The 22,755-nt window shown below is 45.8% G+C and overlaps 9 protein-coding genes and 1 long non-coding RNA gene across 15 annotated transcripts; 5 read left to right on the plus strand and 5 right to left on the minus strand.

Annotated features, from left to right (window-relative positions):
* Positions 1-36: 36 nt before the first annotated feature.
* On the minus strand, positions 37-5,310 carry LOC136196562 (spermidine synthase-like). Of its 3 annotated transcripts, XR_010672271.1 has the most exons (12): positions 3,822-5,308; positions 3,419-3,755; positions 3,202-3,371; positions 3,101-3,150; positions 2,900-3,046; positions 2,809-2,849; positions 2,715-2,757; positions 2,599-2,658; positions 2,451-2,544; positions 2,249-2,394; positions 1,169-2,201; positions 997-1,117 (listed from the first exon to the last, which is right to left on the minus strand). XR_010672271.1 is itself a non-coding variant. In XM_065986146.1 (8 exons), exons 1-8 carry the CDS (start codon positions 1,390-1,392, stop codon positions 78-80), a joined length of 960 nt encoding a protein of 319 aa, XP_065842218.1. In that variant the 5' UTR covers positions 1,393-1,399; the 3' UTR covers positions 37-77. The 3 variants fall into 3 exon arrangements, 1 of the variants encoding a protein (XP_065842218.1); XR_010672270.1 differs by having other exon boundaries at positions 2,715-2,849; positions 3,822-5,310; XM_065986146.1 differs by lacking the exons at positions 2,249-2,394; positions 2,451-2,544; positions 2,599-2,658; ... (5 more) ...; positions 3,419-3,755; positions 3,822-5,308 and adding exons at positions 37-92; positions 143-265; positions 315-460; ... (1 more) ...; positions 659-812; positions 858-950 and having other exon boundaries at positions 1,169-1,399.
* LOC136196566 (heparan-alpha-glucosaminide N-acetyltransferase-like) lies at positions 3,909-6,032 on the plus strand. The gene has a single exon (XM_065986152.1). It carries the CDS (start codon positions 4,120-4,122, stop codon positions 5,935-5,937), a length of 1,818 nt encoding a protein of 605 aa, XP_065842224.1. The 5' UTR covers positions 3,909-4,119; the 3' UTR covers positions 5,938-6,032.
* A 269-nt stretch (positions 6,033-6,301) lies between these two features.
* On the plus strand, positions 6,302-9,581 carry LOC136196601 (uncharacterized). Of its 3 annotated transcripts, XR_010672276.1 has the most exons (4): positions 6,302-6,630; positions 6,705-7,753; positions 7,802-8,310; positions 8,866-9,581. XR_010672276.1 is itself a non-coding variant. In XM_065986191.1 (3 exons), exons 2-3 carry the CDS (start codon positions 8,230-8,232, stop codon positions 9,388-9,390), a joined length of 606 nt encoding a protein of 201 aa, XP_065842263.1. In that variant the 5' UTR covers positions 6,373-6,630; positions 6,705-8,229; the 3' UTR covers positions 9,391-9,581. The 3 variants fall into 3 exon arrangements, 1 of the variants encoding a protein (XP_065842263.1); XR_010672275.1 differs by having other exon boundaries at positions 6,705-8,310; XM_065986191.1 differs by having other exon boundaries at positions 6,373-6,630; positions 6,705-8,310.
* Positions 9,473-11,267, minus strand: LOC136196612 (uncharacterized). The gene is made up of 2 exons (XR_010672278.1): positions 9,818-11,267; positions 9,473-9,769 (listed from the first exon to the last, which is right to left on the minus strand). It is a non-coding gene; the product is annotated as an uncharacterized lncRNA (long non-coding RNA).
* Positions 10,891-12,570, plus strand: LOC136196584 (uncharacterized). Its single transcript, XM_065986176.1, has 3 exons — positions 10,891-11,048; positions 11,165-11,226; positions 11,428-12,570. Exons 2-3 carry the CDS (start codon positions 11,170-11,172, stop codon positions 12,472-12,474), a joined length of 1,104 nt encoding a protein of 367 aa, XP_065842248.1. The 5' UTR covers positions 10,891-11,048; positions 11,165-11,169; the 3' UTR covers positions 12,475-12,570.
* A 111-nt stretch (positions 12,571-12,681) lies between these two features.
* On the plus strand, positions 12,682-13,651 carry LOC136196594 (ubiA prenyltransferase domain-containing protein 1-like). Its single transcript, XM_065986185.1, has one exon. The coding sequence runs from the start codon at positions 12,696-12,698 to the stop codon at positions 13,599-13,601; it is 906 nt and encodes a 301-aa protein (XP_065842257.1). The 5' UTR covers positions 12,682-12,695; the 3' UTR covers positions 13,602-13,651.
* On the minus strand, positions 13,593-15,375 carry LOC136196567 (alpha-(1,3)-fucosyltransferase 10-like). Its single transcript, XM_065986153.1, has one exon. The coding sequence runs from the start codon at positions 15,368-15,370 to the stop codon at positions 13,655-13,657; it is 1,716 nt and encodes a 571-aa protein (XP_065842225.1). The 5' UTR covers positions 15,371-15,375; the 3' UTR covers positions 13,593-13,654.
* Positions 15,287-19,563, minus strand: LOC136196938 (lisH domain-containing protein ARMC9-like). The gene is made up of 30 exons (XM_065986596.1): positions 19,466-19,563; positions 19,325-19,391; positions 19,129-19,263; positions 18,909-19,079; positions 18,703-18,855; positions 18,565-18,657; positions 18,433-18,513; positions 18,311-18,385; positions 18,158-18,247; positions 18,067-18,104; positions 17,899-18,016; positions 17,749-17,847; positions 17,600-17,690; positions 17,419-17,542; positions 17,230-17,369; positions 17,101-17,177; positions 16,974-17,048; positions 16,831-16,921; positions 16,723-16,781; positions 16,572-16,670; positions 16,474-16,515; positions 16,370-16,422; positions 16,261-16,312; positions 16,178-16,211; positions 16,014-16,124; positions 15,892-15,927; positions 15,813-15,838; positions 15,682-15,761; positions 15,442-15,629; positions 15,287-15,391 (listed from the first exon to the last, which is right to left on the minus strand). Exons 1-30 carry the CDS (start codon positions 19,561-19,563, stop codon positions 15,375-15,377), a joined length of 2,613 nt encoding a protein of 870 aa, XP_065842668.1. The 3' UTR covers positions 15,287-15,374.
* On the plus strand, positions 19,504-20,824 carry LOC136196596 (ficolin-2-like). Its single transcript, XM_065986187.1, has 5 exons — positions 19,504-19,705; positions 19,760-19,789; positions 19,848-19,880; positions 19,940-19,970; positions 20,027-20,824. The coding sequence occupies exons 1-5, from the start codon at positions 19,562-19,564 to the stop codon at positions 20,665-20,667; spliced, it is 879 nt and encodes a 292-aa protein (XP_065842259.1). The 5' UTR covers positions 19,504-19,561; the 3' UTR covers positions 20,668-20,824.
* On the minus strand, positions 20,500-22,725 carry LOC136196575 (uncharacterized). 2 transcript variants are annotated; one of them, XM_065986164.1, is made up of 15 exons: positions 22,604-22,725; positions 22,412-22,552; positions 22,298-22,362; positions 22,149-22,243; positions 22,025-22,103; positions 21,905-21,966; positions 21,714-21,853; positions 21,549-21,658; positions 21,438-21,496; positions 21,325-21,383; positions 21,131-21,272; positions 20,979-21,078; positions 20,847-20,927; positions 20,711-20,795; positions 20,500-20,659 (listed from the first exon to the last, which is right to left on the minus strand). In XM_065986164.1, exons 1-14 carry the CDS (start codon positions 22,706-22,708, stop codon positions 20,714-20,716), a joined length of 1,320 nt encoding a protein of 439 aa, XP_065842236.1. In that variant the 5' UTR covers positions 22,709-22,725; the 3' UTR covers positions 20,500-20,659; positions 20,711-20,713. The 2 variants fall into 2 exon arrangements, with proteins under 2 accessions (XP_065842236.1, XP_065842235.1); XM_065986163.1 differs by having other exon boundaries at positions 20,521-20,795.
* Positions 22,726-22,755: the final 30 nt, after the last annotated feature.

Below are 22,755 nucleotides of genomic sequence, written 5' to 3' on the forward strand. Positions count from 1 at the left end.
TACACTTGCACGCAAACGCCGCGTGTTCAATGACGTGTTGGCTGATCTCCAAAAAAACACCAAAAAAGCACGCTCTATTAGTTCAAAATCTCCTAAACGAACAGACGTGCCAAATTTTATACAGTTTTATTTAATTGCTTACTTGAGATGCAAATTGGGGAAGCACAAACGATTTTCCATGAACGGCCGAATTATAATATTTCAGCTGCATCTCGTTGACCTCTTCATCACTCAAATTTTTCAACGGTCGCCTAAAGTTCGTTTCCTAGTCCAAAATAAATAGTTTGAAAAAAGAAAATTGATTGTTTACTTACAGGATTTTTGCTACACAGTATAAATCCAATTTGTCCACAGGGATAAGTGGGAACTGCCGTCGTGCAGTAGCTAACTACAGGAAAAAGTTCGCGACAAAACGTCAGCATGTCTTTTATGAGGGAAAGGTGAAGCCACATGCATTCCCCTAACACAGGAGGAAAAAAGTCAAGGATTATATATATAGATAGATTCAGTAGGTATTACCTTGAGAACATAGTATTCCATCTGGCTTGAGAGCTTGCTTTAGTAGCTTGTAATAATCTTTCTCAAAAAGCACTTTTGCTGGGCCTAAGAGATTAATTAATTAATTAATTAATTATAAATGTTGAAATTCTCTTTTAACCTATTGGATCTGATGAGTCTGTTATAATGACGTCAAACTCATCTTTACAACTTTTGAGATATTCGGCACCGTCTCCAATTCGCTGGACTAGTTTTTCTGACTGGTATCCAGACGTCAATCCGGGAAAGTGCTCTTTGCACACTTTGATTACATCCTGATTCACCAAAATTTTAATATAGATACATGTATATGTGAGTACCTCATCCAATTCACATTGAACGACTTTCTCTACACTGGGATGCTTTATTGCTTCTCTAACAGCACCTCCGTCACCTCCACCAACCACAAGAACCTGAAAAAATGGCATAGAGATCTTTAGAAAAAATATTCTCGTGTACCTTTTTGGGATTTGGATGACAAAGGAGAGGAACGTGGACAATTATTTCGTGATAGGCACTCTCGTCGCGTTCCGTGCACTGTATAATGCCGTCGAGAACGAGAACGTTGCCGAAGCGCTTGCTGTGGAGCGAGAATTGTGGAGCACGTGGCTCGATGAAGGGAAGGTGGCACCTTTTGAAGAGTTGGATGTGCTGGTACTTCGATTTGGCGTCGTAGAGCCATTCTTCGATTTCAATGCACATCGCTTGACCCGGCCAAAACGTGTCCTTCTCCACGAACCACTTCTTTTGCTCTTGCTCCATATCGTTTACGGGATACCTTAGCACGTGACTTAAATGATAAATACGAACGGTCACTAGACATTTCCTTACAGTAACAAGAGCTCTGCATAGCATACACAGTACAGTGTACTAAAAAAACGCATCTGACAGAGAAACATAATGATGATCGTCACCAAACTGTCCTTTCACTAATCGTTTACCAATGTTAGAAAGAGCTTCCAATTCTGCGTTCAGTGCCTCAAAGCACTCTTTCGCTGTTGAACGAGATTCTGGACTAAGTTCCAACATTCTCCCACACAGACAGAATATAGAGCGTCGAGATGCCAGGTGAAGCAGCTGAGTGCGTCTCACTTCCGGAATAGGGCCCTCGCCGGTCAGAATTTCAAGCACTGTCACGCCCAAACTGTACACATCAGTTGGTAATGAGCTGCGACTACTACTGGGTGGAAGTCGCTCTGGAGCAAGATATTGGGAACTCAAAGGACCTGCAGACAGAGAGCTTTCCAGCAAATGAGTAGTACTCAGGTCTCCCAACTTGACAGTCATATCCTTCAAAATCAGCGCGTTGCTTGGGCGGATGTCACCATGAACATAAGGCCTAGAACTAACTTGATGCAAATACTGAATAGCAGAAGTGATGTCTAATGCAACGGACAGTTGTTCATAATCTGTTAAATACGTTCCTGATGAATGAGCTGCATCAATCAATTCAGAAACTGATCCTTCGAGCAACTCCATGACAATCATAAGTTGATATCCTTCTTCCATTATAGCTCCGCATACTGTCACAATGTTAGGATGATGGAGGCGGCTACAGAGCAGAATTTCATGGCGAAACATGTGTTTTGTTCGTTGCGTTGTCATCAACTCATAAAGTCTTTTAACAGCAACTCGCTTGCCCTTCCATAGACCAATGCAAATCTCTACACAATCACTTAGATTGTAAGTAGTCTAATTGAAACTTCCTTACCTGCAAACGCTCCGCTTCCAAGTCTTGCATCTGTTAGATGAACATCACTCAGTTTGATGCTCAAAAAATCAAAAAACGAATCCAATCGTCGTTTCAACTCCGTCCGTGAAGCTTCGAGAGTTGTACAACGAGCTTCTATGATCTTTCTAAGAACAAAAAATAGGTGAACCAAAAACGCAATGATACATGACATGTTCTCCGCCTTTCAAATTGCATTTCCTCTCGTTCTTGCTCGGTCTTGAATCGTAACTCTACCAGAGAAGTTTCCAATGATCTACAACGATCTTCCATCTCCATCCTACAAATGAAGCATGACATAAAACAACAAAGTTACAGAGATAATTTTATCTTCCTTTCAAGTCTCGTGCGTTCAAGTTCCTCCAGGACTTGCTCAACCTCGGGGCCTCGTCCTGTTTCAAAACTGAGTCATAACATCCAAAGTCTCTCGATTTACACCCTAACGCACTTGTAGGTACTTCCCTTCTCCTGAGCTGAGGTGACTCCAATGCCTTTGAAAAAAAAAAACTAAAGCACAAGTACAAGATGAACCAATTAGGTACTCTTGCAGCAATTTTGATGTCTTCTAGAACACGTCTTGCCTCTGAAAATTATTATTACAGAACTTATCAGAAAATGTCTCGTGGTACTCACCTGCTGCACTTGATCTTTCATTAGGAAGCGTTTTACAACAATTTCTCATTAGAGAACTATACATCTCCGGGCATACTGGACAATCCTGTGACCCTTTGGGCAATGAATTGGTTTTCTTCAAATATTGAACCAACTCAAAAGGCTCATCTTTGATAGAAAAGACATAACCACCCAGGAAGTAGCAACAGCTGCCAACTATACTCTGAAAAATTTCTTTTCGCTCTTTTATTTCCCACAGCATGAAACCAAACCTAAATTTCACACTGAGATTCTGTAACATAGATACCAGAGATAACACTTACGAGTACATGTCAATACGTTTTGTGGCTTCTGGATCTTTTTCTATATCAATTTCTCTGTGAAAGCGTTCTGGCGCTATGTACACCGGTGTGCCAGAAACAAAACTGCATGGGACTTGTGACCATGAACGTATTGACACATCCCTGGTTTTTGACAAGCCAAAATCTGTAATCTAAACGCAAATAAACGAGAAATTTAAAATATAATCAATTTGCTAACCTTGCAACAAAGACTATCAGCCGCTATTTTTAGGAGAACATTTTCACACTTGAGATCCATGTGAACAATCACCGGATCATTGGAATGAAGAAAACTAATCCCGCAACTGATTTGATATGCAATGTCTATGCGATTCCGCCAAGATGCAATATCCAAATAGATTTCATGCTTGTCGTCATCACAAAAGAGACGGTCTGACAGACTACCGCCATTAACATATTCCAAAATAAGAGCCAAGTGTGTTGGGGCTGGACACATCCCAATTAGGCTAACAACATTCTGATGTGGTGTCAGCCTGCCTAAGACACTGATTTCTCTGAAGACTGAATCATAGGCCCTGTTGGGCAGAAGAGGAAGGCGAATCACGTGAGCCTGTTTAATTAATCTAATTGATGTTCCTTACCTTTTGCCCAGTCTTGGTTTTGATGGATCCGAAATGACTTTGATCGCAACTAACTGGGGCTTGTCCAGTAAACAGCCGTCGGAATTTCTCACGAGGCGAGCTTTGTACACTTCCGCGAAACCCCCGGCGCCCAAGAAGTCGGGGTTGTTCGGATCGTCGCGACTCTTGTTATACTCAAAATACGAGGTTTCATATAACGGCAATGTCGCAGTTCGACTGGCCATAATATGATATCGCGTTTCCTGGTATCCGGGCGCACACTGAACGTAATCTCGCGATTTCCTGGATGTGAAAGCTCATGCTTCTGTTTCTCGTCGTTCTTTTGAGCCTTTCTTCATCACTCGCCCATGATACGTCGTACAGCGAAAGACGTTCGCATCTAGGTGCAACGGAAGGCCTTGTCTGCCTGGAGAACAGTCTTTCTCACGCTACGGTCTTTGTGAACTCGACGAGCGACGACTGTTATCAGTGCAGACCAGCACCTCTACTTACAGTCGATCCCAACTCGATCAATTGCGCACCAGTCGACGTCGATTTCAAACTCCATTTCGTCATCACATGGAACGACTCTCACCTGAACAATTCAAAGTGCCTAAAATATATAAAAATCGACGAAAAAGGCGGCTTGAACATCACAGTAGTAGCAAGCGACTCGCCGTGCCAGTTCGTTCCCATAAAGGGGGTGTGGCCATACACGCCCATCCTCGTGGCTTTAGCGATCTACAGCACTCTCGCAATCGCAGCCTTCGTCTACGAACGCCTATTGAAAAAACGCGCAATCGCCTGCTGCAAATCATTAGCCGACACGGAAAGCCTCGTCAAAAGCGATCTCGGCAACCCGGAAGAAGCCCGGGTGAATCCAGACGACTCATTGCGCCCGTCGCCACCGCAACAGCCGGAAAATCTCTTCCCAGTCGCAAAAACCGTCGCCCAGCAACGAAGACGCCTACGCTCATTGGACACATTCCGCGGCCTCTCATTGGTCATAATGATATTCGTGAATTATCGAGGCGGCGACTATTGGTTTTTCAAACACAGCAAATGGAACGGTCTCACCGTCGCCGATCTCGTCTTTCCCTGGTTCGACTTCATCCTCGGCACGTCGGCGGCAATATCACTCAATTCCCTCGATCGACGCGACGTAAGCCGATGGCGAATTCTCCTCAAAGCCCTTCGTCGATTCGTCATTCTTTTCGCACTCGGAATAATTATTAGTAGCAATGATGGCGGAAGTTTGCCGACGTTGCGCATTCCCGGCGTTCTTCAGCGTCTCGCTATCAGCTATCTCGGCGTCACTCTCATGCATTTGATTCTCGCGCCCAAGCGCGATCGAAACGCCGATAAGGTATTCGCTCCCGTACGGGAGATTGTGAATCATTGGGCCGAGTGGCTAGTCGCTTTGTGTCTCATTGCCTTGTGGGCGGGTCTCACGTTTTTGCTTCACGTTCCCAATTGTCCTACGGGGTATCTCGGTCCTGGTGGGCTCTATGGCGACGATAATGGGAAAAATCATAATTGTACGGGAGGTGCTGCGGGATATATTGATTCCGTTCTCTTTAAAAAGCACGTGTATCCGCATCCCACCTGTAAGGAGCTCTATGGTACGGGGCCTTATGATCCTGAAGGGACTCTCGGCACTTTGACGTCGATTTTTCTCGCGTTTCTTGGCGTTCACGCCGGTCGCGTTTTTCTCACGCATCGCGACGATGGACCGCGTCTCAAGCGACTCATCATCGCGGGGATTATTGCCGGTGCCATAGGAACGGGGTTGGCCGAGGGCAAACAAAATGGCGGGCTAATACCGATTAATAAAAACCTCTGGTCCCTCTCCTATGTTCTTGTCATGGCTGGAACCGCGTATCTGCTCTTGAGTCTGTGCTACTTTGTTATTGACGTGAAAAAGTTTTGGCTTGGGGGGCCCTTTGTTTATCCGGGAATGAATTCGATTTTGGTCTACGTTGGTCACGAGCTCGCCGACGGGCGATTTCCGTTTGCGTATTCGTGGCCTGGAGAGGCGAATCATGCAAATCAATTGGCAAGCAGTTTGATCGGGATGACGTTGTGGGTTATAATTGCGTATTACTTGTACGTTATTGACTTCTTTGTCAAAGTATAGGACTGTAGAGTAGAGGGATACAGAGATCGCACATCTTCTGCTGCTCTGTTGTGTTCTTTTGCGCGATTGTAGATGAATAAAACATTTTTCACATAGCTTTGACCACAGATACTAGTATCCGTGCTTTGACGTACGCGCGAATTCTTCTTCTTTCCTGTGAGGAAGCGTTGTGTTTGGACGCACCCGGGAACTAAAGTGCCTCCGCCCTCGAAGCTCTAGCAAATACTCTTGACGTCATGTAGGAAAACCAATACCCTTTGTAAACCGCGCGTCTTCGACTCTACGTTGACGTGCATGTATTAGGCAGTGAGATGCGTCGTCTTTGTGAGATTATGGGCTCACAGCGATGAATTTAGCGTGACTCACTGTTCAGTCTTTGTGTAATGGATGTAATGGATAATTAGCTTTGCTAATTCTCCTCGTCCGCTCGGCGGCACTAAACTTCCCCTTCCCTATTACATACGTAGCTCTCAACTGCTTGGCAGTCCTACGCTACCTCTCTCCTTCAATCGAATTGCCAAAGGCGCTTTTTAGTGTCCCACAATCATCCCTATTACCAGGAGACGCTTACGGCAACACGTCCTCTCCGCCCTTCACAAAATCTGTTAGGAATCTACCAGCCCCGCAGGCCACATGGACAACGAGGCAGAGAACGAGCTTGATCACATTGTGGAACGACTCAAAGCGAGTCTGGTAAGATCCAATAACAAAACCACTCTCTCAAAGACCCCTAAGCGTAACAATGGCCCCGCTTGCGCCTCTTTCAGATCAGCATGCGACAACAAGATAACGACTTAGCCGGTCGCCTAAAACGCATGCAACGATCAATCGACGACGTTCGATCGTACTGTTGGCTCATCAAAACACGCCAATCGACGTGTTCCTTGTCGCAAAATTACGACGCGGAAGACGAGGGAGAAGGCGGTAGCATGTGTGCGTTCGCAGACGATGAAAACATCGGTAAACCGGAACGCGGACAGCTGATGCCACCAAAGAGACGACAGCGATCGGTCTCGCCCTACGGCGGAATCCCTCCGCCTCTCAACTGCGAACCGGAACGAGAGAGATCGAAAAGTGGATCGCCGTCGCCGAGGCAGGCGCGTTCGAGTCGCAGTTCGTTTCGCATGTTTCGCCTAAGCTGGGCGTCGAAATCGCGCGGAAAGTCGGGCGGCGACGATGCGTTTAGTGACGTCTCCGAGACGTCGGTGCCGACTTCACCCAAATGGCGGGGCGAGTGGGACGTGAGTTCCGGTGGGGGTGACGACACGACGAGTAGCGGAGGCGAAACCCAGAGGAGTCGATCAAAGGGAAGTCTCTCGAGTTGGCTCCTCCGGAAGTTTCAGCATCATTCGTGATCTGTTGCTCCTGACAACGGGAGGCGTATTATTGGACATGACGAGTTCAAGGTCTGCGAGAACTATTTTTGAAATATCTTTAGGCTATAGTCAATACACGAGCTTTATCGGGGACGAGGAGCAGCGGAAGTAGAACTAAGGAAAGACGGTTTCTATTTGCACTGGCACGATCCGCACGTGCGCGAATCGCGTAGGTTCTCTCGTGACGCTGAATTGACAATAGAAAAATTCTCAGGCTGAAGCCGAGCGATTGTAGCAACGCAAACCATGCAAAGGAAGCGCCCCGTGCGGTTTGACGTAGGAGCGGGGAACCTGATCTCGGCAATCTGGAGTCGATTAGGGGGAAAGGGGCCCCGTGCCGCTCATTCCGCCGCCACATAAGCGCGCCGCTTAGGAGACGCTGGTCGTTCCAATAATACCTCCGAACTTCCGAACGGTGTTTCGTTGTGCAATAAAAAGAGGTAGATATATATGCATTTGGAGGTCAATCGTCCGGACCCTTCTCTAAGGAAGATATTTCCCGGGGTCGTCTAGCGAAGCAACTTCGAGTTCAAAGACTGCGAGACCGAAAATAATATTTTTCTTTCCAACTGAACGCGGAACTTGCTTGAAGGTTCTGAGGTTCGGGCGGGAAATCTCCGTGTCTTGTGTAGGGTCTGCGGGGAAAACACTTAGCGGTCTCGGCGGACTAGGAGTCAAGACAAACGGCGCCACAAGCAAGGACACCGTCGTTGCAAAACCGTTGGACACACCCCGACAATTTCCGGCGGAACAAAGAATGATCTGATTTACGTCATTATGTCAGACCGCCTACGCGTCACATACCGATCAATCCAAGCGTCGGGTATAAGAAAGGTGACGCCAAACCCGGGTGATCAGTATTCGGAGAAACAATCCCTTCAACACCGAAAGCCCAGCTACATCTCTCTATTCGCAAATGGATTCATATAAGGCTGAATACGTTCACGAAAAAGAACGACAAATCGAAGAGACAATGGAACGGATTCGACAGCAACTGGTAAGAAGCGGACTTGCGATAAGCAAAGTACACGCGACTAGGCGGACCGAACTCTCGTGTCGCGACCTCCGACCCTCCTTGTGCTTCTCCGCCCATTCCTTCGCGAACCCCCCAAACCAACCCCGTCGTAGTTCGCTCCGCCGCCGCTTGTTTTGGGCCGACAGAGCATCTTGGCTTGCGGTCTCGTTAAAAACGTTTGGCGGGCGCGAAGAGGGAGACACAAGGGGAGGAAATCGAGTTTTGACCGAGAAACCGCATAACGGTGGGAGAGCAGGCCGGGGCGACCTCCCCTCTAGGGGAGAGATCATGATGACTGCATTCGAATTTTCGAGAAAAACCGGGCGACCCCGTACAGATCATTCGTTTCGTACACGACTAAGGAAAACGATACTATGCATTTCCTCGAAGCCCATGGAATGACCTATTCGGTTTCGGTTCTAAACGGATCGCGCGAAGACGCGACACTAATCCCTAATGGATCGAGAGAGCCTTTGCACGCAGTCACGCATACGATGTCCGTTACGTTATATAACGGTGTGTTTTCTCTTCTCGCAGTCTGCTATGCGAGCACAAGATGCGGCGCTACGTCATCAAGTGGTTCGCATGAAGCGAACCATTCATCATGTCGCCGTCGAAATTCGAGGATCTAGCGCTTCGCTCGCCGTCGAAGACGACGACGAAAGCGCTCTGGCGTCGTCGCCGTCGTCGCCGTTGCCGCGACAACGCGTGGGAAGCGGTGGCTTGCGCGAACATCCACGTGCTGTGCACCGAATCCACGCCCCCGTCGCGTGCGAAGACGAGGACGTCGGCGTTGCCATGCGACGTCGACAGGCGAGTCGCATTGCGCTCAAACTGAGCGGGAGTACGGGAAGCATATGCAGCTACGAATCGTCTACGGATAGCTACAGTCGAAGTATGACCGACTTGACGGCGTCACGTGACGAAGACCCGTGCTCAACGCTTCGCGAGAAGAAACGAAGCAGCGCCGATAGCACGGAGAGTTTCTGGCGACGACGCGAAAGCGCGTTCACATCGATACGAAAAGCTATTCGAAAGATCCAAAGGAAAAACATCGCCTAATTCCCTCTAATGACTGACGCGACGGCACCTGTGCCGTCTAAATTCTTGACTAATACGTGCTTATAGGAATTTTTTTCTTTAGAGGAGAGGAGTATAGGATAGGATAGGATAGGATAGGATAAGACGTTCGTTTATAGAAGAAATGGATCTTGGTTTATGGAACTTGATGAGGAATTTATTCTTGTATTGATTCCATGAGTTATCTTCATAGTGAGAAAGAATGGCATTCTTCCCTTTGTTTCCGTTTCCTCTCATTGTTGGGCCTATTGAGGAGGAAGTGGAATTGCAAGAACGTCCTTTTGGAACCTATTTTCTTTAGGCTTAATTCATTATCGATCCATTAGAGTGGTGTTATTGCACGTTGCTTCGCTTCCCTCACCTAAAAGGTACGTTAATAATATCCGGGCTGTGTAGATTCCCGTACAACTTTGTCACTATGGTAAATCTCTCTCTTTTCTCGGCGATCTTTTTCTTCGCGTGCTATTACTCGGCTACCGACGCAGAGCGTAAGTCAGAAGAGCGTCCGAGCGCGCTCGACGTGACGTTTTCGCTCGAGGGCCCCTTTTGAGGAACTTTTTGTAGGAGTCATCCAATCTTGCACCGAATGGTCAACCACTTGCCTCGCAAGCACGGAATGCACCAGAAACTATCGAAGTTTTGTCGAAGACTGCGAAGATGACGCCTTGGCTGCACTAGAACGATCAGCGAACGATCCGTGCTCCCAATCGTGTTTTGACTCGCACGATCACCTCATAAAGACAGCCGTCTCCGGAAAACGCCTTTGCCCTTGTTTCGGCCTAAAAACATCGCCGGTAAATACGTAGAAAACCACTTGTCCGAGCACGAGGTTTAAAAAGTGTTAGACTGCTAACGCGCATGCTCGAGAAATCATTAGTCTGAAAAATTCGGAACGCCTAATATCTCCGCCACGCGTAGACGTTCTGTTCAGACAAGTGGAACACTCTCAAATCACATAATTAGTCATCTAACATTGAGTAATTAATTATAGTGGACGACATCAGAGCTGTTGAAATTGAACTGCAACAAAACGTTTACCGACGTCTTTGCAGCCCAATGCGGCTCAGGTAGACATAGATACTTATACGTACTTATTCTTGGTTGACTCCCTGTCTCTGTAGGAGTTCGAATTCTGAGTCATCCGCTCATATTTCTATCCTTCTTGCTTCTAGCTGTGGTTTACGCAATTTGACTGATTGTTCTGCTAGACTCTTGCATTTAGTCTCGTAAGGGCGATGGGGCGTTATCGGCCTCGCCTCGTGTATATTTATGTGCGTATATACGAAAATAGAACGAGTAATGGGCGTGCTTGGGAGATAATTTGTGGGTGTTCCCGGATACGCGGTGTGTTGCTTTGACAACGCTGCGGGGGGCATGCATGGTTCCAATGGGAAAAGCGACTGGGCGGGTATTATGGCGGCAGTTCGACCAATCCCGAAACGGTGTCGGGATCAGCGATGCAAAAAATAAACAAATGCGGCCCACAGAGCGCCGACATTATGTTACGGGGTCCGTACGTAAGGTCGATCATTATCAGAGCCGCGCGCGATCAGTCCCTCTCCCGAACAGCGCAGAGAAAGTCGCGAGTGCGTCAAACAGAACTTCTACTGTACAATACAACGCCTGGAGACCATAGAACTGTGAGTTGGCGCGCGTTCGCTAGTCTACGTCGCGTGACCTGTCAAGTCTTCGAGCGAAGCCCGGAAAAAGGCGCTATCGATCTCTCCACACTACTACTACGCTTTCGTGTGTTTAGAAACAATGCAGGACGTCGAACAGCACATGGATGCAACTATCACAAACCTCAAGATGCAGCTGGTAAGCGGAAACCGCAGTCGCGACCTCTCTACGCACTGACTCCCCCCAAAGAAGAAACCCGATTCCCCCCACGTGTACCCTCTCGAAGGGAGCCCCCGTCGTAATTCCTTCGGTGTACGCTGTCAGCTTTCGATGGGACCCATTATCTAAGGCAACAAGCGTTGCTTGCGTATGCAAACCAATTCTCGTTTCTTCGAAAAGGCGGAAATGCGTCACGAGGATAGCCTAATGGCCAATCGGATCCACCTGTTGTCGAAATCGGTCGAAGAGCTCGAAGAGCAGTACGACGAGCGCCTTCTCGCCATCGCTCTTCTACCGCCACTTCGCGGTCGCCGAATCGACAACGACGAAGTCGACGGCGGCGACGACGACGATTTCGACTGTCTGAAGGGCGCAGCGCGCGCAGGAAACGAAGCGCAGTGGCGTCGACGTCAAAAACCGCTCGATTCGCTGAGCAGCGGCGAAGATACGCCGCCGCCGCGTTCCGCCACATTCGGGCGTCTAAGCGTCCAACAACGTGACGTCATGAAATCACGTTCAATGGAATTCTCGGGCGGCGTGCGTCGGGGGGTGGTCCTTGTGGGCGGGTCCCCCACTTTGCCAGCGCGCGTGGGAGGTAGAAAGTCTATGCCAGAGGCTATACCCCCGCGTGTAGTACGCAAATGCAATACCTGTAACGAAACGGAATTACTCGCTGTGATGAACGATACGGGAAGACTCAAAGGGAAGCGGAGTTCGAGTGGAAGTCTTTCGCAGTCGAGTAGCCAGGAAGAGGCTGCCACATGTGGAGGCGACGACACGTGTCCTCCCAGTCAGAATGAGGATCCAAGTGATTATGTGCCGCCGCTGAAGAATCCGCTTCTCGCCGTGCCGCATCTTATGGAAAAGGGAGTAGTGAAGTCAAAGTCGGTCGAATTGCGTCCATACGGGCGACTTCAAAGTGTTCCTGCTTCAGGATCAGCGACTTTGCAGCCACAGTCACGCCGCAACGCTGCCAGTACATTGCTTCCTACTTCTGGCCTTCGTGGCGGCGGTGGTCCGTCTCCGAATAAGTTTCGTACGGTCATGAGCCTTGGTCGCAATTTGGATAGTAGCGAGTTGGACATGTATAGCGGCAGCGAGGGAAATTTGTCCAAGTCCTATAGCTTGGAAGATGGTTTGGCTGAGACTGGGAAGGAACATGGGAAGAAGGGTTGGCTCAAGCGGCTCTTTTCGCGTTCAGCTGCCAAGTTCAAGGCTGACGTCTAAGAAGGACAAAGAACTTGAGAGTACTGATAATTCTAAGAAGTACATTGCTATAGGTAGAATGAAGATATGTCCAATTATAACGAGCATGCATGGTAACTAACTGGTTGCTAAGGACTTCTAAATAGGGGACCCAGGGAATCAATGGCGACTTGTTGCAATCCTTTCGTCAGGTTCACTATCGTTACGTCACGCTACAGCGCGCTACTTTCAAAATTTCGAAGATGCTAAAATCGCGTCGGCCTCAATCGGGAATCGCTCGCTACGTGGCCGCCATTCGCCCGTGGTCATTTTCCGTCTCTCTAATGCCTGTGCTACTTGGTACGACGCTTAGCTATCGCGCAACGGGAACGATCAGCACAACGCTCGTCTTTTTGACGGCGATCGCAATCGCCGCTATACACGGTGCCGGAAATCTCGTCAATACTTACTACGACTTCATGAATCGGGTCGATCGCGCCGAGAATACGGAAACGGAAGATCGGACGCTCGTCGACGGCCGACTCTCGCCCGATCAGGTCTCCACGCTCGGCGCGGCGCTCTACTGCTTCGGTATGGTCGTTTTCGCGCTCGCTTGCGCTCTCTCGCCGGCTCGTATCGAACAAATGGCGCTTCTCTTCTTCGGAGGTCTGACGGGGTCTTTTCTATATACGGGAGGCATCGGGTTCAAGTACTACGCTCTCGGCGATATTGTCGTCATTTTGACATTCGGCCCGCTCGCCGTTCTTTTTACGTATCTTGCTCAGACGGGTTCGTTGTCGCTGGCACCGATTCTACTCGATATTCCGCTTGCTTTGCACACGGAAGCCGTTCTCTTGGCCAAGTGCGCTAAGGAGGCGGAATATAGCAACGTGCGTACACTCCCCTTCCTACTCGGAAAATCGGGGTCGTATTTCATGTATACAGCCGTGTTATTTATACCTTACATTACCTTCATCTTTATAGCATTTAATGTGTCGCTTTGGTTTATTTTGCCGGCCGCTACGGTCGTCCCAGCATTCGATTTAGAAAAATTATTTCGAGCCGGTCGTCTCAAGAACTTGCATCGAGAGACGCTTCGCGTGACGTCAGTCATGGGTTGCTTATACATCGCAAGTTGTTGTCTAGCAAAAAACATCCCATTTATGTAATAACAGTATTTTCTTTTTTTTCGAAAAATAATAATAAAGATTAGTATTGCGTGCTACCTCAATTCGTACGCATTCCGGTTCTCGACTCTATCGCGATTTTTGTAATACGCTCGTTCGACGAAATCATCAAATTTGGCGCTGGAATTCGCCCCGGAAGTAATCATATCGCGAGCTCCGAGCGCCGCGAAATAACCCTGTCTCTCATGTTCAGATATCCACATAGAAAGCATCTCATCCGGTTCGAGTTCCGGTAGAGCTACATGAGGCGTGGGACAGCCATAATGACTATTATTCACCAACCATTTCACGGGGGGCTCATTGCGCGCTTCCGCGAGTAATTCCTTATATACGCGGTCACATATAAGACATTCAAATCCGTCTACAAAATTAATCTGATATGCGCTATCCACGCCCCACGGGCGCTTACGCATCGTCTCAGCCAATCTCTTGTTAGGAATCATATCAGGCTGATAATTTTTATAGGCAAAATATTCTAAATATTCATCGTCGTTGTTATCGAGATGTTTGATATAGCGAGCCAGGTCAAAGGGAGTCGGAAAATCGTCTACTACGATTATGGTTTTATTATTGGGCATCCAATCGCGTACAGATGGGGAGCCACGATAAATCGGCAACGAGCCGATATAGAGGGGACGCCACAATTTTTCTGTCATGTAATCCGGACATAGAGCATTTTCAAAAGCGAGTGTGAATTTATATTTAGCGACGATGTCGTGAAATCCTTTATGATCCATGGTTAGAGGATCAACGTATTTATCCGGGAGATCTTTGTTGTGAAGGCATCTACCCAGGGAATCGATTTTTATGTATTCCATGAGTTTGGCTACGTAGCGATCGCGATCCGAAGGCGTGCCGCAATCGGATTGGATGTAGAGCACGGAAGCGAGACCCTCGTCGCGCTTGAAGCGCGTTTTTTCGGTGAGAGAATAGAGCGGCGTTGCTAGGAGACGTTCGAGGGAGTGCAAGTACTGGAGCGAAATAGGGTACGAGGATTCTCGTCGGAACGTGCACGTGTGGTTAAAAAGAGTCATTAGTGGCGCGTGTACGAGGGGGAAATTGTTTTTCGGCGATTCTTCGTGAAGGAGGGCCCAATCGTGTTGGGGTTTTCTCGGTAGCGGTAGATCACGCAGGCGCAAATCGGTCGCGTACCAAATGAAAGCGCGCGTTTTAGCGTGCGTCTGCAGCGCGCGGTTTTGCGTAAATAGACACCGACCGTACCCGCATTCTTTCACCGTATGAGGCGTTCCCGTAAACGGAGTCCACCAGATCAGTATCGGGAAGCGATTTTGTTCCGGATAGGGCATCGCGGTAGGCTTTTCGCTTGCTTTTAGCTCGATTTTCGGAGGATTGACCGTTTCGCGGAAATCCCATCCGGAAAGTCTAGATTGGATGAAAGTTTCGCTCTCCGATAACGGGAGCGCTTCGACTTCGGCGCTTTGACGCACGCTCAATTGCAATTGTTGATAGCTGTCCCAATTTTGTTGGTTTATGATTACCTTCTCTTCTCCGCCGTAATTCTGCCTGATGAGCTCCAAGATGACTTCCGATTCGTCGCTCGTGACGACCTTTCTGTAGAAGAGCGGAGCTAGAAGCGCTGCGAGGCCGCCGAGCGCTAGAACCAAGCAGAAACGTTTCACCAGACGCCTTCCCATAACGCGATAACGCACGCTACACAGAAAAATTATTGCCACGCGTTTCCCGCTCAAATGCAGGCGATAAATGTACGCAACACAAAAAAAAGTTGGCATCAGTCTAATCGTCTTTTGAATCTAAAAGGCACTTTAATAAATTTCGATTCACTTAGGCGAGATTTTCTCACTTCGAGTTTGTCTAGAGGTAGGCCTAAAACGCAATTTCATTCGTGACGTAGACTTCGGAGGGCCAGGCGGCGGTTCTTCCGTGCTAATAGGACGCTCTTGCACAAACGTTGGCCCAGACAACGGTCCAGATTCAGGGCTCCGCGGAATTTTCGGACGAGCAGCAAAAGCTTCCGTGTATTCAGTCGCACTAACAATAGGAATTGATATTGAATCGGTGGTCCTAGGGTCTCTTGGTGTACCTTAGTCCTCGCGCTTCGACTTCTTGTAGTGCATGGTTAGACAGTCTCGATGGCCCACTGACAAGTGACTCCTTAGAGCCCTACGTACAAAAAAATCATTTTTTTTGTATATCTGTGCATAAAAATTTTGCCTTTGACGATTTCTTGACATTTCCACCTAAAAAGTGAGAGAGACTGACGCCTTGTCTCGTCACGGAGAAATATTATTACCTTTCGACGATGGCCTGAGTGGTTGCTTCGGACCTCCTTTGATTGATTGATTGATTGATTGATTGATTGATTGATTGATTGATTAGTAAAAATTAGTGATTTAGAAAAATGTATCAACCAACCTGTCGCTTGTCGTGTACTACTACTAGTACTTGGTCGCGACTCGCTCCACTTTAATTTTATTCCTGTTGAAGGCGCTGCAGCTGCACTGACTGGCCTCACATTTCTAGCCTCTAATAAATGAAAATATAAGCTAGACCCCTTCAAGTGACTCATCTTATCAGACCCTTTCTCGCGCCTCCAGTAAGAGGTCGAAAATCCTGGAGTACTAAGATATACCAGGGGCAGTGCTACGTCTATTTTATGTACCGGTACGGGATGTGCCTTCAGGATGGCTGGGGCCGATAATTTTTCTATTAGCCTATGCAATAAGTACAAACATTGATTTTCTATTTTTTTGGAGGAGGGGGGATTTTACTTTGGGGTGACCGGACGCTGAATTGGAGCGTCCGGAAGCAGTTCAGACTTAAACTGATAAAATAATGGTTTGTGCTTTGGATTACACAATTCTATCCTATGTACCTTTTTCTTTGATTTTGCAACGTCAAAACTACTCGTCAATATCTATGTATTAGATTAATTAATTAATAATTCGTCTCCCAGGCTGTCTTCTTTCTCACTCCTAAATAATTTTCACAGAGCAGTTTTTCTCCTTTAAGCTCACTTCCGCCTTCGTCTAGACTTTCTTCATCCTCAACGTCGAGTTCGTCCGGGTCATCCTAAAGAAAAACATACACTGTACGTGTAAATAATTTTTTTATGCAAGCAAACCTCAACGTCTTCGTCCTCTTCATCTTCGTCATCAGACAAAGTTTCATCTGTTGGCTTATCTAGAAAAATGACGTAGAAATTATCTAAGTATATATTATGATTGTGTACCTGACGTCAGCTGCTCGACTATGTACTCTAATTGACTGGCTAATCCCGGTTCACTTGACTTCATAAGACCTTCGAGAATTTCAGCCATTCCCTGAAAGACCAGTGTCCGTGTACCCAATTAAAAACTCTTTAATTCTAATGACCATTGCTGAAGCTTCTTCCTTTATAGTCGTCTCCCCTAACAAGCTATACAACGTGCCGTTCACATATGAACGAATCTAGGTGGGAACTCACAAGCCTCTCACTAAAATGCGTACTAGTCTATTGTACCTCTAAATCTTCATGCTCTATCAACTCGAGAAGAACTTTTAGTATGTCCCCAGCCAGACTAACACATCTACGTTTTCCTAATAATAAAATTTTGATGTAATAGTTCTTGTGAGAGGTGGGGTTCCCTACCTGAGCTTCGAAGGCACAAATTCATCATGAGAGCCGCGGCGTAGTGCAGGGAGTACTCGGACAAGGAATCCTGATCCTGAAGAATGCTTAGTAGCCACTCGACCGTCCCTTGCTCAATCATAATCGATTGCAGTCTACGACTACGATAACATATTAATACTAAGTAATTAAAATGATATTATCTTCTACCTCAGACTCAATTTCTGCATGCATCCTAATACATTTCGCCGCGCAAGCGAGTCCCCCTTTTCCGTAACCAATACCTCGTTGAGTAGCAAAAGCAAATCGGGATATTGACACAAGTAGGCGCGTCCTGAACCAAAGACAAGTAGAGCTTCACTTTCTATTCTTAATTCCTCTCTAAACTAACCTTTATGCAGGGACGCTACAGTGTTATATAAACGCGCTGTGTACTCTCTAACTAGAACTGCCTTTGAACGGAGATTTGATGACATTGTGTCCTAGTGAAACGAGGCCAGAAGTCTAAGGTAAACGTATCTCTCTCTCTAATAACTATACGTTGTGAGATGATTGCTGATTGCAGCCTAGTAAGTCCTGCTCTACGTAGGAACGAATTACTGTGTCTCTTTGCTCTCCAGCAACCGATTTTGTCAATCTCTGAAAGCATTAATGTTTATACCTTATTTATTATTGTTTTTGTCTCTATACCCAACGTAGAGCTTGTAGCAAAAGGACGCGATTTCTTTCCGGTAGAACTTTCAAATCGGATTTAATTTTGTTATAATTGAGAGACGGTAAGAGCGCGGCTTCCTTCAGGGCTTCAATCCTAGATAAATAATAGTGAGAATAATACTAATAATCTCTGTTACGGCATACCCCGCTGCTTGAATAGAAGCCATCATAAATTTTGTAGCCTATAAGAATTACATAAGGAAATAAAATAAAAAAGCGAGTTCACTTAGTCTACTGTTCTGGGTCTTGAAATGTCAATGTCTGCTGACTGAAGAGTGTGACCGGTCACTCGAGTTACAAGACCCTCTATAAAACCTGACGTCATCTGAAAAAAAAGTCGGTTAGGGGGAGAAAAACGCTCTACAGTATTTATTTATTTATCTATTGCCGTTTTTCCGCCCAGTGAACCTTCGAGTGCTCCGAGCAATTCAACAGTGACGTTCAACAAACTTTGATAATTGGTCTGTTCGCATGTAATTTAATCGCTATTGAATCAATTATCTATTCTACCTGAATTCTTTGGAGTCGATCTAAAAATAGGATTTCTTTCTCTTCCGCTTCAATAACCCGTTTTGAATTAATACCAGACATCTAAAGAGAAAATTAATTAAAAACAAAAATTGTACACGATAAACCGATTACATATAAATGATAAAGTTGAGGTCTTCCACCGGGTCTAACAACAGATTTCAAAAATTTTTCCATTCTCGCTTTCAGCTCAGCATCCCACATAGGCTAAGAAAAAAATTAATTAATAAAATACCATCTCCTTTTATTTACCGAGAAAAATGATTTCAAATCCGGACACGTTCTTGGATCTGACGCATAAAGAAAAGCCAAATACGTCGAAGATCCTTCCAAGTGAAGTAGACTGCTTCCGCGTTGATTTAGATACTCTTTGAATTTTTGACTGGTTTCAGCGAATTCCGGGCTCTAAACACCAAATATAAAAAATCGATACATTAAATATTATTGATTTCCCGTACGTCAGCCGTCTTTCCGTGTTTGAGCGGAAAAATTGCGAAGGACATTTGACATTTGAGTTCCAATTGGAGCGCTGTCTTGTCTCCTTCGCGAATTGCTTTCGGAACGTTTGTCGTCCAGGCGGCGACGAATCCGCGTCGATCGCCGCGTTCGAGACAAACCAGTATCTCGCTCTGCAGGGAAATTATGACGGGGCGTGGTCGTTTTATTTCTCGAGCTCACGATCGCGTTTGCTGATGATTCCGCGTGACGTCGACGGCTTGTCGTGCGCGAGTCGTCTTCTGGTAATGTTTTCTTCGCTTTGCATTCCATTTGGAAGCGTTGCAGCGTCTCGCGATAGTCGTTCGCGTGAAAGTACTGCGTTTTCGAGGGGAAAGGAAGGTTGCTAGGCATTGTGACGTCATGATTCGTTGCTTGCCTCTTCGACGAGCGCGTTTAGCTTGCGCTCCCACTCGTTTTCTGACATCTTTTTTGAGAGTTCGATCCTGGACACGTGTCGTAGCGCGCGTCAAGCGAAATCAAAATTTAAATTATTAACTTAATTAACGTACGTACGTACTGTAGCATCCTATCGTGTATCATGCAACCTCTGATATATGTGGACGTGAACTGCTGCTGTCGACTCATTTCACTGCTGGAAACTTGAACAGCAACCATGCACTTCTTGTTCTTTGTCGTTACCGTTTCTTTGACATTTGAAATAAGGACAAGCACTTGCCAGAATCCGAGCATCGTCTCGTCAGTAGGACCCGCCGTCTGCATGCCATTGGATCAGTACATAAATAGAACGAAGGGAGAGGTTTGATATATTTCACTACAGTTAGTTCTTTCTACTCGTCACGGCGTTTCCTAGAAAGGAGAGAAGGGAGCCGAAGGACAAAAAGTACAATGAGAGAGCTAGGCGCGCGTGACGTACGTATACATTTAATTTATTGCTCTAGGGAGAAGCTGGACTCGTGGGACAAAAAGGACAGGTACTACGTTCCTCGTGTTTCCTATAGAGTCAACGTGCACAAAAGCGTATTCATCTTAGAAAGGCGACTTGTGGGGTAGGATGGTGGAAGGTAAAGAATATTTTATACACAAAGTTGTATTTACATATCAGTCTTGTAAAAATAAGGATGGGAACTCCTGAACGAATCCTGTTCCTGTTCTTGCATTTATAAACGAATCAATCTAGCCCAAAGCGGAATATACAGCGTTTTGCTGCCTGACTCAACGCGGACGATTCGAGTCTACTGTGACATGGACACAGACGGAGGTGGGTGGACCGTCTTTCAACGAAGACAAGACGGATCCGGCGATTTCTATCGCGAATGGAATGACTACAAACGCGGCTTTGGAAATATAGGCGTAGAATTCTGGTTAGGTCTTGATTACATACACTGGCTACTCAGTCTCAATAAAAGTGGAAATGAACTTCGAGTTGATCTTGGAGACGCAAAAGGAAATAGAACGTATGCAAAATATTCCACTTTTAGTATTGGTGATGAAAGCACAAGGTACGTTCTGAATGTGAGTGGGTACAGTGGAAATGCTGGTGACTCACTTGACACTCATCATGAAATGAAATTTACAACCAAGGACCAAGACAATGATGCATATACCTCAGGGAACTGTGCCCATGCGTATCCCGGTGGTTGGTGGTACAGAAATTGCTATGTCTCCGGATCTAGTTTAAATGAAGCTAACAATGTCTATTGGCTTCGTTGGAAAAGTGAATCCCTCAAGTTCTCCGAAATGAAATTTCGATCTAAATGAGACTCAGATAATTATGTCTAGTCGCATGACAACCTGATTATACTGCTCAGCTCTTTGTCTTTTCTGTAACGTATTTTCTCATGCCCATATCTTCAACTCTGTCCTTCTGTGAGACACTAAATCCAGCTCTGAAATACAACGAACGTAGACACAAGTATATTCCCTAATAATATGTAAACCGGTAGTGATTGATCCTCAGGATAGATTCGTCAATAGGAATCATCTCTTCGCCCAACGTCGTTAGATGAACAGAAGTAATTCTAGAACATTTTTCCCAACACTAGTCAGCGAAATGAAAACCCCGCTCTTACTTTGTATACTTTGGCCTACAAAAATATTTCTGTCTTGTGTCTTGAAGAACGTACTTGGAACGTTGATAATTCTCAATTATCAACGATCCGGGTTTCTCTTCTAACACGTCACAACGTAAGAGAACAAATACCTTTGTCTGAACGGATTCTACCTCGCTGAAAAAACACGCTCTTAAATTGAAGTCCGCTTGTCACGCGATCATTGTACGATTTTAATAAATCGTGAAGACCGACTTCCTTCTCCGAGTATAAGTATTCGTCGACGTCAAAAAAGCCAATCCACGTGCTAGCATCCTATTTAATAATTTGGGATTTATTTCTTTATTTTTTTAATACGTTGGGTTACTTTGTGTCGGTAGATGCAATCATTTTGAGATGATATCTGTCTAACGTGAACCTCATCTCCTAAAGAACCAGAAAGGACATCTGATACGAGAACTAAACGTGATTTTTCTATACCTATCCACTGTTGAGACATCCATGACTGTACACAAACTATGTCTTTATCAATGTATGATCTAGTGTCAATACTTGAATAGATACGTCATTAAACGTAATTACAGAACGTACTTTAGAAATTGAGTCAATTTTTCTTTGGTGCTATTTGCTGCGTATAAATAGAAATGCTCTATTCCTAGTCTATGGTGATAATCTATCCACTGAGGTATGTAAGTCCAAATCTTAATCAGGAAATAAGGATTTAGATTGGGAATGTATAATTTGGGTTATATATACGTGAGGGGTGATGGGTTGGCTGCACATTGTGAGCAAATACTTCTGCTTCACTGGCTCAGAACATAGGGAAAAGGCGGCAAGGGGTCTGTCTGGACTGACGCTTTTACTTCTCAATTCAAATTCAAAACAAATAGACTCATCTAACACGAAAATCATTTTATAAATAACAAGATTAATCCACGTGTCCTTACCTGCATTTTTTAAACAATCTAGCATTAAATCTGACATAGGACACAATAAAATACGAATTTGCCTAAATGAAATTTTTAATTTTTTTGAGTCCCACGTGACGTGCAAGAAGGTGAACCCACCGGTGAGGATCTTCTATGATATTCAAATCGCTTAAGTGTCCATCGCGAAAATGACACTGAATACTTTTTAGATATCCTCCTACGCAGAATATGATGATTTAAGACTTTTAACGTGCTTTGGCACCTTGTCTAGCTTTTCTCATGTCTTCTATTTCTTTTTCGCTTAGCTGAAAACGCCTATCTCGTTCGTCTACTGATATAAGAACTACTGATGAGTCTCTAGAATTGAAAAGTAGTCCGAGAGACGAAGGAGTATTGCTATGTTGATCTTACTCTATGACTACACTTGCACTGGCTATGTACAATAATTTTTTACTCGTAAAACCCGGAAGCTGCATCTATAAATTGATTGGATATACTGGTTAATTCTTTACTGGTAAAACTGACTAAAGGAGAAGATCTCTTTTCTTCTGTTTCTGGTGAAATTTTGCTACAGTGACTACGCCCTTTTTTTTCGGATTTCACAGCGGGTAGAGAGGCTTGCAAAGCTTTTTCGATCCGTTTTCTGTTCTTTAATACGTCTAGTAGCTAGAAATTGTCTTTGAAGCGTCAGAACAACGACGCGAAAGGCGCGATTACACTTGTGTCGCCGTATATCGCCCAAATTACGACCAAGACGGCAGCTCCACATGACAACGCAATCATTCTAACCGGAATCCGTTTCCTGCATCGATTTCTCTTCATACCGGCTTAGGACTGCTTAGGACAGAAAGAGAAAAGCAACGCGCGTT

This window comes from Oscarella lobularis, chromosome 16, assembly GCF_947507565.1.
Source record: "Oscarella lobularis chromosome 16, ooOscLobu1.1, whole genome shotgun sequence".
Classification (NCBI taxonomy): domain Eukaryota; kingdom Metazoa; phylum Porifera; class Homoscleromorpha; order Homosclerophorida; family Oscarellidae; genus Oscarella; species Oscarella lobularis.